The sequence below is a fragment of the Leuciscus leuciscus genome, assembly GCF_965113295.1.
Source record: "Leuciscus leuciscus genome assembly, chromosome: 1".
NCBI classification, from domain to species: Eukaryota; Metazoa; Chordata; class Actinopteri; order Cypriniformes; family Leuciscidae; genus Leuciscus; species Leuciscus leuciscus.
The window spans coordinates 2,163,417-2,178,752 of record NC_138725.1 but is presented as its reverse complement, the minus strand read 5'-3'; the positions used below and the strand labels follow the sequence as shown (position 1 = coordinate 2,178,752).

The 15,336-nt window shown below is 39.4% G+C and overlaps 2 protein-coding genes and 1 pseudogene across 3 annotated transcripts in view; 2 read left to right on the top strand and 1 right to left on the bottom strand.

Moving 5' to 3' along the window:
• fam234b (family with sequence similarity 234 member B) overlaps positions 1–15,336 on the top strand; it is a 208,300-nt gene that overhangs the window by 165,865 nt on the left and 27,099 nt on the right. The window lies entirely within an intron of this gene.
• LOC309505679 lies at positions 5,670–7,984 on the top strand (annotated as a pseudogene). The gene is made up of 2 exons: positions 5,670–5,888; positions 6,589–7,984. The product of its transcript is annotated as an uncharacterized misc_RNA (transcript).
• On the bottom strand, positions 11,008–14,030 carry LOC309505564 (uncharacterized protein; the record flags this gene model as incomplete). Its single annotated transcript, XM_082178975.1, has 5 exons — positions 11,008–11,507; positions 11,619–11,699; positions 11,845–11,904; positions 13,209–13,595; positions 13,694–14,030. 5 exons carry the CDS (start codon positions 14,028–14,030, stop codon positions 11,452–11,454), a joined length of 921 nt encoding a protein of 306 aa, XP_082035101.1. The 3' UTR covers positions 11,008–11,451.

Below are 15,336 nucleotides of genomic sequence, written 5' to 3'. Positions count from 1 at the left end.
TTTCGGTTAACACCTCACGCAACTTCTGGTAGTGAGCAGGAGGGATCCTCCGATATGGCAACCGGAATGGCCTCTCATCTGTAAGTCGGATGCGGTGTTCAAATTCCTTAGCCTCACCACAGTCTAAGGGATGTTTAGAGAACACATCATTGTAATCCACTAACAACTGCAAAAGTTTCTCTTTGGATGCTTCAGTTACTTTGCAGTGACTGATGTCAATTTCGCTTAACCCAACATCTTGCAATCTCAAATCTGAAGCACAACTTGGGGTAGCTTCCACCTCTGAACTACCTTCCTTTATCTTTCCAGTGCCCTGGAAAACTGGGAAATCTTCTACAGCCAGACAAGGTGAAACATCTGCCAATTTCCGATTCTTTCTTAACGTGACAGGTTGGTCAGACAAATTGGTTATCTTCATAGGTACCCACCTATCACCCCACATAGATGTTATCACACGAGCTACCATGATGTTTCTGGGCATAGTCTTGGAGGCAGTTGGTTCAACGAGAATGGTGCTCCCTAGGGACAATGGAGTGTTGCTGGGCAGTCTTCCCCACACTAAATGCTCTTGGTTAGCAGCAAGAGTGACAGCATGATGGAGCTTTACTGTTCCGATTTTGCTAGGGATCTCATCATGTCGCCAGCGTGTGAGATTTGACATAACATCCAAAAAGTGTTCACCGTCCGGTGATAACTGTGTAGCACGTTGCGATATGAAGTCCCAATACTCATCTGTGTTCTTCATTCGGTTCACAACATGTTTAATCAAGTTAGAGCCAAGAATTAAATCATCATGTTGTCCTGGAACAACGAGAACTGGAACTCGACAGCTGATGCCATACACTTTCATACTAACTTCGTACAAACATTTCGGCTGTGCGGTCCTACCCCCAACACCGACAAGAACGATATTCCCGGGTAGTGATTTCTTGTCCAAGACAGCATTTTCAGCCAACAACTTTTGTTCAGCTGTCTCACTGAGGGTACAAGACATGGAGCCAGTGTCAAGCATTCCTCTCATGTGGAACTGGCCATTTAAAATCACAGAAGTATAGAAAAGCTCATCAAAAGTCTTTATTGTCTGCATATTTTGTGCGTATATCACGCAAGTACCATCAGATGCAGTATGGCATGCATTCACATACTGCAGCTCCAGATCACTTATGAGGGTTTGATCATCACCCACACATCCCCTCTCCAAATGTGGGTCTAATGGTTTAAAGGTCCAGCTCCTCGTGGCGAGTAGTTTGCCTCTAGACTGTCATGACTACTCCACTTTGGGCACTCCCTTTTCCTGTGTCCATGTTCGAAACAAAACAAGCATAAACCGTCTCTTCTACAATGTGCAACTGTAGAGTGGTCCATGCCTCTGCACACTTTGCAAAACTTCCTGCTCACATTCCCATGCCTAAATGAATCTACAGGTACAGAGGGGGTTTGCATGCTTTGTTTCAGCACACGATCGAGCAAACTGATAAGAGACTGAGTGCAGCTGTCACCTGTCTGACCTGATGGTGTAACTGGCAACTCACTTCGACCTGTTGACACTTTCAGCTCGTTTCCAGATGTTCCATCATCCAAATTCGACATTTGGGCATTGGCAGCTACAGTCTTTGCAAAGGCAGAACGATTAGACTGCGCCTTCATTTGTGCTCTTTTCTCAGCTTGATATTCATCAAGACGTTCTTGTATTTCAGCCGCCGTCCACCTATCAGCAGACTTGAACCTCAAGATAGCAGACAGAGACTGGTCAGGGCAATGTTTAACAAACATTTGTGTCACCTCACGAGTAGGATCTTCAATACTTCTGCCCTGCCTTCTCAAACCCTCGTCAGCAACATCAACAGCTTTATTAAGCCGAATCCAATATTCCATTGCATTCTCTCCTGCTACAGGTAAAGTGCCATAAAAGTCAGCAAGCGGCATAGATGAATATGTCAATTCACTGAAGTGTTGTTTGAGTATGTCTGTGACAATTCTTGGGTTTGTTTTAGGCTTCAGCGATGGGTTGCTGCGTAGTGCTATCTTGATTACATCTTTGGCTCTTCCCATTAAGTTCGACATGATCTCATCCGCTTGTTCGGCTAAAGGAACACCTTTCTTTCTCAAATAAACATCCATGAGTTCTTCCCATTCGTGTACTGATAATTTGTCAGATCCATCCCCTCTGAAACAGGGAGGTGCCTTAACATCAGGCTTCATCACTAACTTCATGCCAGTCAAATTAAGAGAAGGTGACTCCATGAGAACCTGGCTCGTCCCTATGCTCTGCTTTTGAACTTCAGGACACTCATTTTTTTCACTGCTTTTTTTCAGTTGATCAGATATTGACTGCCCTATTTGTTGAGCAAGCTGTGTGATTAAACTACTCAAGTCAGCGTTACTGTGGTCTCGGCTGTCTGAAGCAGCACCTTCACACTTTTCTGATTCAGTAGTATGTACTCTACCAGGATTACGGGTAGAACAGAAATCAGGAGAGCCAATATTAACTGTCCTTCTGAGTGGTGTCTGTTCAAGATCACCAAATATACGCCCCCTAGCAAAACCCAATTCAAACCCATCATTAGGGGAGTAACTTGTCTTCTCACTATTTTGTGACATCTTGAGTTTTACAGATCAACAAAAATAAATTGAAACAGATAATGACCACAGAAAAAAAACTGTTCACATGTGTACACACCTAAGAGTAATACACAATCAAATAATCAAAAAAAAAAATTGCTCTTGTTCAAATTCAACCTTTTCTTTGTCTCTCTTTTTTTCTGTAAATATGAAGTTTCAACCTTTTTTTTTTTAATTATATACAGTCTAATGTCCAACCTGTCTTTCCATTGGCACAGATACAGGCAGAATTTGGACGTTCCAGAATGCAGCAAACCCCGGCGACCAAGCTGACGTTGATCAAAGAGGATCCACGATGACTTGCATCAAATAAAAGTCACGGCACCAATGTGACCGGTCTCTGTTGGAACTCTGCGTTGTGTGTGTTGATATAGAAGGAGACCGGACAACAGAAATTTCACGGGCCGGATTTTATTCTGTATGAATAAAAATAAAAGATCACTGCAAGCTTGAGTCTGTGGCCTTCTTTCACAGTTTAAGCCTCTCCTCAGTCGCATTTACCGCGAACTGAATGACATTTTACTCATTTCACATATTTAAGTTTCTCAAATGAACAACTCAATATTGTTTAACATTTCATAAAAAAAATAAAGCATTTTACATAAATTAAAAACAATATAAACAGAAACATGAAAGTGAACATACCTGTATGAATAAAAATAAAAGATCACTGCAAGCTTGAGTCTGTGGCCTTCTTTCACAGTTTAAGCCTGTCAGTGAAAGGCATTATTTTAGCCAACAGAGCTTGCACACTCATGCTTAATTCTCTCCAACAATACATGCTATAACTCATAACATCATTCACACAAACTTCATATATGTTTGAATAAGATTAAAGTGTGTTTTAGAACAAATTACATGTTATATTACGATAAACAAAACTCATATAAAACTTTTCAGACAGAGCGTCAGCACAACCCACCTCTCCTCAGTCGCATTTACCGCGAACTGAAGGAGAGCAACCGGAACCGGAACATGAAAGATCATTAATCTTAAAGGAGCCACGCACCCTATTTAACAAAACTGAAAAATGACCATGTAACCATAGAAATATGACATCTCAATTAATAGAAATCAATATTAGAAGAATAAATGAAACTCCAGAATGCAAAATGAAAGATATAACAAATGATAATAACAAAAGGAGATTTTGAGTGAAATTAATTAATAAATATAACACCCGTTACACAATCAACAAATGTAACAAACATTTAAATGCACTATTACTATGATATAAGAATCAGCAGCGAAATAAACCCAGAGACGATTGAAATCAATGTTGAGGAAGCCCACGTACGTTTTTTTTTTTTTTTTTTTTTGTGCAAAAGTACAACGTAGTGTCAATAAAATCATTAATTTCAGTATTTATCATGTTAGAAATGAAATTGTATGGAAGTAAAATAATGTCAAATGTTTTTGAAATAAAAAGCCTGTTGAATTGCACTACTTGGAAAAAAAATAGGCATTGCATTAACCATGCTTGCATTTTAATGCATTGTATTTTTAGGGCTTGCATTTTTATCGGCTGAAATTCAACATGGTTGAATATTTAAGCTGTGAATATTTCAATTAAAAACATTTCAAACACATTTTCATTATTAAAAATTCAATAATCCATATTCACCTTTCATATTTCACTTCCAAAATATTCAAACTGTTTAAAAATACAACCTATAATATTCAACAGGCAATTTCCGGTCTATTTTATTTCGCTTCCACAAATTCAGTGGTTCAAATTCGACAGTAAATTCAACAGTGACGTCCAGGAACTGCAGGAAAAGCAGTAGATTGCCGAGCATACTCTCCATCTGCTGTTAGTCGACCTCACCATCAGATGGTGCAAAAGAGCTTGTTGTTGACGAAGACATTCATTCTTAAAATGAAAATGATTATCTGTGTCAGTATATGCGAAAAAGATGATAAACACACAAAAGCTGTGTTTATGTTTCATTCAATAACTTGTCATGCCATGTCATCAGCTTTCTCTACCATGAACAGGATTATAATCGGTTTCCCTCATTAGGACTGGGAATCGGTCAAAAAAAATTAACTAATTAATTGCACAATTTGCTGTAATTAATTGCAATTCCCCCAAGCTTGTAATCATCAATATTTAGACTTAGAATCACCTAATTAAATTAAACAACACAGGTAAAAAAAAAAAAGGAACAGAAAAAAGCCCTATATTAAAATAATATTAAACATCAATATATCAATATATTAATCTTTTTTTATTATACATTTCAGATTTTGCTCTGGACATTTTTTTTATGTATGTATTCAATATAATAGGCCTACCTTATTATCTCAATTAAAAGTAGCCTACTGAAATGAATGTATATGTGACCAAAAAAAAAAGGTTGTTTATTATTTTGGCCGGTAAAAAATATGCTTGGCTAGTGGATTTTTTCATCTACCAGTCCCGGTGGCAGGTGAGCCAAAAAGTTAATTACGGACCCTGGGGTGAGGGAGGTGCGGGGTCGCGGGGTAGCAGCGCATTTATCATGGGGGTCGCGGGCTAAAAAGTTTGGGAAGACCAATGAAAGACCAATCTTGCACCTTATTGAGGAAGTAGGCTGTTGGCTTCAGGCAAGAAGATGGACTCAGAATATGAACTTATCGCGCAATGTTTCATGCTGAGCGTTTCGTGATATACTGGCATAAAATCAACACTTGATCAATTAATACTAACACTTTCTCTTCTATTCTATTCTCTCTCTCTCTCTCTCTCTATATATATATATAGTATGCCTACGTGTACTGCATTAGCTTAAACTGTCATAGCACTTGCATATTGTTGTCCTATTGTTAGTTTAACTGTAAATCGCTTTGGATAAAAGCGTCTGCTAAATTACTAAATGTAAAATTGGCTTGACATTGGACATTCGCACATTTAGGGAACGTCTCTAAAGTTGCATACAACATCGGCATACACGTTTCTAACTTCGATAGCAAACTTAAATTTATTTGAATAAATATCAAAAATCCAAAGGGTGCGCATTATGCCTGACACTACATGAACACTTTACAGTTGTCCATTCGAACTCATGACTGGAAGAGTCATGAAGCTGCCCATCGACCCAGAAATTACCCCAGCAGACCTGGAGCCTCTCGTGATCGCAACTCAACAGTCTGTGTTGAAGAAATTACGAGAGAGGCTGGAAGTGCTACATGCACACGCTGCTCTGAAACAACAGCAATCAGACCTAACAAATGATGCACAATTCAACCCAAACTCTGAGGTGAAACTCTCAGAAGGAGACATGGTAATGATACGTGTTTTTGTGAAGCAAGGTGCATTAACACCCAGATGGCCTATATGAAATTAAAGCTGTATGCAACAGCTGTGTGACCACAACCGTAAAAGGGAAACTGCGATGGTATCACATGTCTCAGTGCAAATCATTTAAAGGTACACAGAATAAATAAATAACTGTCACTGTCTTCTCTTCCTGCCTTCCAGGTCGACTGCAGCGATCCCATGGAGGCCGGATGAAAGAAAAGTGTCCGGGCCCACGTGCATCAGACTGGGCCAAAGGGTTTCACTCACACACAACCTGAAATGTATTTTGGGCATATTCGATTAGTGTATAGCTCATTTGCATATTAAAAATAATTTTCAAAGTAACTTGTAATACAATTTTTTTTACTTTTCATGGGTACTTTCATTGTGTAAAGTTTCATTTTGATAGAAGTAAAGGAAAAAAATAGCCCCATTGGGATGTATTGTTGCCTGGCCTTATTGGCACACATCTCGGATTGATGAGAATTTAACATATTTCCTCAACTAGGATTTCTTAGGACTTTTAGTATGTTGTTCTGGACACCTCATAGAAATGATCTATGCTGAAAAAATTTATTTTACAATTAGTCTGTCGTAAAACGCTATTTTGCCTGGACTACATGGCCTCCCGGTATAGTACCGGATCCAAATTGCACACCACAAATTTGCTGTAGTTCAGGTAGCACCCACCCACCTTCAGGAAACATTTCAGGATACACTCGAGCACCAAAATTCATGCACAACCTTCAAAACATTGTAATGTTAATGATGAGACATATGCATGGCTACAGTCACGAATCGATGATTTAATTTCTGATTACAAAGACAGACTTGCCGTCCAAATTTCACCTGCTCGCTCAAAACGAGACCTCAGCGGGATAGCCGGCTTGTTCGGATTAATTAATTCAGCAGTCATCACCTTTAAATAACCAAACAATCCCAATTCTCCACATGGTTGACAGATCAGATGGCCACTGGATTTCAACACATCACCAATAGCAATGATAACATTATCAAAGCGGTTCGTTCTGAGGCACAGGTGCTTCTAACGGTCAGCCACACATTGTTCAATCAGACCCGTACCATCGAACGTGACTTAGCCTGCAGATCATATGCACAAGATTTGTTCACTGCAACAAGACAGGAAATTTTAGACCTTCGTCTTCACAAGACCCCGAGACATGTACTGAATAATTTAATTGAGGTTTTAGATTAGATGGTTCTCTTCAGAAAAAATGAAAAATGGCAAATATTCAGAACTGTTATCCACAATTATGATGTATACTGGAAACGATTTTTTGCCACTTTTCCTTTAATCCACCCAGATCAAGTTTATCCAAATTCCACTACTATTCGCTCCATTGGAGTGGTAGTTAAAGATCAGGTAATTAAATGGGATCTCCTCACTGGATATATGACTTTGAAGGGTACGGAGACCTTGTTTACCAGTCGCACTTGTTGTCATGAAACTCATAATTATGTTGTCTGTACATATAACACATTGCAGCCTTTCTCTTCCAATGATAGCAAACTCATAAATGTTGAATCATTGCATGGCCATTCAAATGCTGTTCAAGTGTCTCATACACAGTGGTGCGTCATCAGTGAGATGAATTCGTTCACATATGGAGGACTGACCTGTCTTGCTAATCACTCCTTTTGCTTGGAAGTGGCAGAGGACTTCTCTATGGGACAGATCGACATCCTCGGAAGGATGCCAAAGGTCTCCCCATGGTGGGACGACACCTTTAATGAACACAGAACACAAGCTTTGGTCGACACGATGGACCTGGTACAGAACGTCATCCTCCAAACAGAGTACCACCTCTCTCAAGCGCAAGTGGAGACAAACTTGCTGCACAGATCCTGTCTAGCTCATCTACCCGATCAGCACAGACTGCATACACCTGGTGGGACTGGGTACTCCGAGGTTGTGCGGTTGGAAGCGCACTCATCTTCTCCTTCACGCTATTCCAATGTTGCTACTTCCGACACCTCATCAGATCGGTAAAAGCATCCACCAACACTATCATGACTCTCAGCCCCTTAAAGCTGACCACCTTACAACGACTGAAGTGACACCGCAGGAAACCCTGTGAGTGGCCCACGGTGCCAAATGGGGGAGCTGTAAGGCTGGAGCCAGTATGTCTGATCGACCCCTCGATGAAACAAAAGGCCCTCCTGAGAATTAACACTTGAACTATCTCCTGCATATCTAACAGGAACTTCCGAGACGCACAACACACACTATCTCCCCTTCATCCCCCTCCTCTTCCTCACTTAAAATACACTGAAAACCTATGCAATGTTAATGTACAAGAAGTAACTATGCATGTTCGATATCATTTAAAGTGTCTCAGTGCGCCTGGTTAAATGGTCTCATTCTCCCAACCATAATGAAAAGCTAAAAGAAGTTATAAAATATGAGAAAAGTGATGTGTCCCAAAAAGGTGTTCCCTCCCCCAGATCCTCCATTCAGACTATACCTCCTGTATGTAAAACAAGAACCCATTCAAGTACAAATTCTGATCTCACAGTGTGAACCCCTCAATAGAGATACAGGGGTATGAGACCATTTGTCTAAAGACCACCTTCCTTTGTGTGCCAGTTATCTCTAAGCTCTTAAAAACCTTATTACCTTTTGTTTTACTTATTTGGAAATGAGACATTTGTACCAGTCGCACTGAGACATTTCAAATGATACCAAACATGTATAATACTCGATGATAATCATTCACATTAAACCATATTCTTGTGTGAGTTTTGGTGATAGAAAGAGTGGGGGATGAGGGGAAGAAATGTAGATTAGGTGAGACTTTTGTCTCAAATGGTGAGTTCAAATGGTAATTTCTAGCAAGGTCCTTTGTCTTCTCGAGGAGTGGTCGTTCCTCAACCAGTTCTTCCAGTTTCTCCAGCTTACATGTTTTAGAAAGAAATGAGTGAAATCTTAAGTTAACGACTCTTCATGGTAGACACTGATGTGTGTGTGTTATTCTAATATAGCTCTTTACTGCAAACACTAACACTGTGGGCCGTTTTGCTTGTTTAAACTGCAAGTAAAGTGCTTAAAATAAATGTAAACTTTTTTTCAGTTATATTGCTACTTGCTTTGACTTGACCAAAACCTCCTAAGTGTCTTTTAAAATAAACCATGGCTAGGACTGTAGTCTAAAGCATTCATGAGCTGCAATCATTCAAGCTTATGTAATCTTCCAGTGTTTGCTCATAAATAGGGATGACAGGTAAGAGTCTAGTTCATTGCTCTTTTATTTCTCAATTTGTATTTTGTATAATTCTTGTGTGATTCTGTTTATCCAGATTTGTTAGTGGTTGTTTATGATCATCATTCATTTACTTCATACTTAACGTTGAGCATTATTCATATTATAAGCTCTAAAAATGCTTATATTATGTGAGCATTTGTAAAGTCCCCTTTAGACTTTAAAGGTCCCGTATTATGCAAAATTCACTTTTGCATGCTGTTTGGTCATAAATGTGTGTTGGCAGTGTGTGTACACAACCACCCAAGAGTGATAAAAATCCACTCACTCCTTTTTTATTAATCCCCATAAATCATCAGCACTGTCTCCCAACGACCTGTTTTCAGAATGCGGCTTTAGTGACGTCACTAAAACAGGCCCCGCCCACGAGCGTTGACAGACACTGCCGTTTCAACATAGCCCCGCCCTGATCGAGTTCACAGCTGCTGCACTGACAAGAATGTATCCCAAGCGTTGTAGGTGTTGTGTGGCTGGATGTATTAATCCACATAGCTCTCTCTATTTACTCCCGAAATCTGAGGCAGCCGCTGAAGACGAGGTGGAATTATTTTGTTTTCAAAGAAAATGCTCCCTCAACTCTACCGAAATTCGTTTATGTACTTGCGCACTTCTTATAACTTACTGTGTTTACTCAGCTCTTATGGTGATTTTCTGAAGTAAAACTGACGCTTCATCTTTTGTGTGATGTACAATAAACTTTATTAAACTCATCAGTATATGTTTGATCATCATTCGGACCTGGTCCGAAACAGCAGACTTGTAGGCTATTAATAATGGATACATACAAGCAGATGACAAATACGTAATTAAACTACTAAACTATACCTGTTCCATCTCTATACAGCACTCTGACTCTGTAGGCATTATTGTCCGACTCGAAATGAACACCGTTACTGAGAGTTTCTGATATTATCATCATTCCGTGAGATGAAATAAACATTGTATTTAGAAGGTGAGTAACAATGATGAACAGAAAGTCTTTATTGTCCTTGTATTGTGCAATACAGTGAAATTTGGCCTGCCTTCTTGCTAATGACAAATATGCTTATTTACATATACAAATAAACCTTACAATGACATCCCATTGAACAAAACATTTGAATGACACGGTTGGTGTAGGAATTATTATTGACCATCGAATGGCGAAGTTGAGCACTGTGTCAAAAGCTTCGAAGCACCAACGCAGTTAGCTGTATCTAGTTAGAGATTTCATCAGCTCCTCCTGTGGTTATTAACTTCCTCTCATCTGAACAACTGAGTGCTGAAACCCTGCTAGAGTTACTGTATAGTTACACTATCCCACAGAGAAGTGTTGTGTAATGTGTGTGTCTGAGAAGTGCATATTGTGAACCGCACTGGCTCAACAAACACCTGCTCTGAACGATGGATATTAGCGCTGAAGGATGAGAGCATTTCTGCTGTTAGTCTCCCTTCTTTATTTTAGCAGTTTCCTGGACTATTGTAATGCTCTCAATGACTTGACTCCAGAACAGCCACTGGCTCTGCTCCTCTACACCTAAACTCACTACTCCAGACCGATGTGTCTCCAGAAGCTTGTGTTCTGCAGGTGAACGGTGTCTTGTGGTGCATCATCTCAAAGAGACACAGAATCACTTTCACAGACCTTCACCTGGACTGTTCCTGCTGGAGGAACGACCTGCCGAACTCAACCTGAGCTGATGAGGCTTTAGCCATCTTCAAGAAACGGCTGAAACGCATATATTTCATCAACACTCGACCCATTAATACTCACACTTATTATTCTATATTACAATACATTACGAGCTCATGAAGGGGAACAAACATCTCAGGAAAGGAGACTTATTAAACACAACTGCAGAGGTTTATTAAGAAAATTATAGCAATCATTCAAAATGAAAAAAGATGCTAAAAACAGGAATGAACAGACAAGATCCAAGAATCCTCAAATCAGCTCCATCACACAGAACAGAGAGAGATTATACAGTCTGAGTCTGTCCATTACTGTATTAATATTATATTTAAAGCAGTTTACATATGAAGCGCAAGAGAATGACTTTCAACACTGTAGGCAAATATATCCATAAAATCCATATAAATGAAAATAAATCTGGCTTTTTATATGTAAAGAAAACACATTTTAATCTAAACATGATTATGACACTATAAGTGCTCAGAGTTTTTTCTCTGTTTTCTGAGAAGAAGAAAATAAAACAATGAACAATCCTCTGTAAGTTTTTGCTATTGTAAATATTGCTGCAGATTGGCTCTAAACTCATCAGTATTTTATTCTAATATTGTCGGCATCTCTATTTCCTCTGGGTGCTTCGAGTCCTTCCTCCCTGCAAAATAAAAGCATTGACTGACCTCTCGTATGTGTTTTTATCATGATTGCAGATTGTTCCAGATCAGATGAGTGTGAATCATCAGATTGTGTGCGGCTCAAAACTCACCAGCTCTTCTTGCACAGATGATCTGAAGAAGAATCACAGTAGGAGCAGCAAACACTGCCATCTCAACAATACTCACAATCACTGCAGGAAACATGAGAGGAAGAAGAGAAACTGTACATGACTGAAGTCAAGGGTATTCAACTATCAACAGTTATTGATGAAGCATTTACAGACTGACTGATAGTTTAATGTTATAAAGCTGTCAGTATAAATGAACGTGTCGTACCTCTGTATAATGATCCAGCAGTCACACTGACTTCAGTTTCTGATGCTGGATCAGCTGGATCTGTGGATCACGTCTGTTAGTTCAGTTCAACACATAATGCCACATATACACAACATCATCATCACATAATACTGGAGCTTCACATCACAGAAATGATGAATATGTGCACGAGTCTGTCATCTATTATCTTCTTACTTCACTCTCAAGCTGTCAGGAGGAGAATGGCTGTAGTTGAGAAGAGACTGTATTACTGTATAACTGTATTACTGTGTTACTGTATAATTTATTCCTGGTTTATATGAGAGTGAAACACAGTTGAGCTTCTGCAAATAAACCTTCAGCTTGAATGAAGGACATAAGCCTTATAATTCCTAAACCCGACCTCCTACATGGGTCATACTAGGCTTTAATACACTCGTCTGATTTATGCAATATATCATGTATGACCCATGTAGGAGGCCAATATTGGGAATTATAAGTAAGCAATAAGGTACGAGAGGCTGTGCTGTATCGTGAATAAGTAACGGCTGAAGGGCGTTGTTAGGCACGACGCGAAGCGGAGTAACCCCTTCAGCCGTTACTTATTCACAATACAGCACTTGCCTCGAGTGCCTTATTGCTTTTATAAAACGGTTGCCACACAATACAAATATTAAAGCCGAAAAATATTTATCTATGCAACTTTCATGAAGTAAAATCACTAAAAGCATTCCTTTCCGCTGGAAAAAATAGTCCCTGACCGTAAACAGCAACAGAAGTTACATACATTATTTCGCCAATAGATGGCGGTCGGTAGTCAGTCGGTAGAGAAGACTTTTATATTGAAAAGACTCAAACTTGTTTTCACGGATAAGGAAGACGCAACTGACAGATGACTAACTTAACGTTATAGGCACGGGAAAACCCCTTAACGGTTAACTGTTAAAATATCGCAGCGGACATTCAAATGGATTATTTTATTATGAATATAGGACTGACCTGAAGGAAAATGCAATGTCTACTGTGAATGCAGGTAACTTTACACTCGCTTTCTCGATCTCTCACAATACTCCACTATAGCTTCAATGAACAATATCAATGAGATCACACATGTGTTTAAGTAAGAGTGGTTGCTAGGGGTGTTGTGTAGTGATACATAGAACCATTGGGTGAAGCGGTCATAGCCGTGTTTTATCGTGAATAAAGCACAGCTATTGACCAATCAGAATCAAGGATTGGAACTAACCGTTTTATAAGGATTGTTATGCAGTTTATGACTTTGACCACTAATATTTTACAACTCCAAAACGTATGAAGCCATCAGAAAGAGTAGAGCCAATCTGTGGAAGTTTTCACAAATCTGTCAGAAAAGAGTGTTTTCTCACCTGAATACTTGACAGTGTATCTGACTGAGGTCTTGAGTTGATCTCTGCGAGTAAGCTGACATCTCCACTCTCTGTTGTCATCTTCATTCAGGAGTGTTGTAGTCAGAGTGATGATACAGTGATATCGATCTGATGATGATAATATCTGATATCTGGAGTCTGTCTTCAGATCAACACCAGTCTGATTCACCCACAACAGCTCTAATCCCACAGAACTGACCCAATAATCACAGGGGGCAAAGCAATCACAGGCAACATTTGAATTCAACTGACAGGAGAGAGTCACAGAGCGGCCTGGACTGATCTCAGTCTGTGAGGATGAAGATGATGATGATGATGATGATGATGATGAAGATGAAGATGAAGATGATGATGGAGACACTGAAACTGAACACAAGACACAAATCACAGACTCTTCAATCATCATCTGAGTTTAAAGGGAGAATCTTCCCTTTTTTAAATTGACCACATAATCATAAACTTACCATGAAGAACATGCAGAGAAACAGTTGCAAAACGTCCTTGTCGGCTGCAGTAGTAAAATCCATAATCTTCTACTGTGACGTTCTTGATGTTCAGAGAGCAGTCAGACTCCAGACTCAGTCTCTCATGTCTCTCTGTGTCTTTATTCTTTATCCCTTGAGTAATCAGTTCAACTATCCCTGAATGTCTGTCATAGTTTGTCCATGTAGTTGAGTTGCAGCCAGAAAGAGTTTTATAACAGGGCAGAGAGACATTATCACCAGAACTGATGAACACATGATCCACTCCATCATCATCCACTCCACTGGTTCCTGAAACACAGTATATCTCAGTGATCATTATGATATATATATATATATATATATTAATAAATGAAACATAAAACACACCGGCATAAAAAGCAGAAGTTTTAAATCATAGTATTTTTCCTGACTTAAAGCAAACAACACACTCTCCAGAATAAACTATTAGTCTTTATCAGAGAGCTGTTCAAATCACTGACACACTCTTAATATGAAGATAATTCTTCATCATCAGATGTTTCAGTGACACTATGTCCAGTATCAGGAATAATACAGTATGATCTGTGTGTATCAATACACAACTCTGAGATCACAACGTGAATGTGTGCAAGAATAAACTGAGCATGTTCAAATGAACTCTTTCCAGACTAATTCCACTAAATGTCTTTAGAGAAAATACAGATTTCTTTACCTTTGAGAAGTGAAGAGAGAATGATCAGTCCCAGCAGACACAGTTCACACTTATCAGCCATTTTCTGTTTCTGTCAGTCTTCCTCTTCATTATATATAGTTACAGCTCCTCCTTTAAACATCATCAGCCCCTCTGTGGTTATTCACTTCCTCTCATCTGACCAACCAACCATCACTGGTGAAATAAACATAAAGCCTAATGTTGCAGTGCATGATGGGAACCATCCAATCAAAGCTCATCCATGTCTCCCAAAATAATCATTATTGCTAATATAGCATATAACTGTTGAGCTAAGTGAACCTGAAGGTAGTGATGGTGAGATGAAGCTTCATGAAGCTTTAAAGCTTTCCAGCCTGATGTGTGTAAAAGTGGTTGATTTCTCCAGGTTTGGAATGCACACAGCGACACCTGCTGGTCAATGCTGATATCATGCAGAACAAATCCTCAGTGGTGTGGTATGGAAATTAATTTGACTTCATGCAGGGCTGCCAATGCTGAGAATCAGGCAATCGACACTTTTCACTCGCTCTCACGACACACATCCAGTTTCTCACGCAGAGGAAAATCATGAAGCAAAGAGGACTGACACCGACAGACAAGGTTACTATTGATATGAAACACACTCTCAGCTCTCAGATTCTGTCAATTTTATCACGAAATTCAACAATAAATATGGCTTTGGCGCTTGTAAATGTGACGTGACCGCTGTATAGTGAACCGATCATCTCTTACTCTTTACTACTGCACTGTGTGGCCGCAAAAGTGGCAAGAGAGCAGAGCGTTCTATGATAAGTAGCGGCTTTCACAATATGCTCAAAGGAAAGACTATCTTCTCAGTAAGTCTCCAAATCTATCAATACAGCATTGGCACCCATTAATTTACATTTATGCATTTGGCAGACGCTTTTATCCAAAGCGACTTACATTGCAT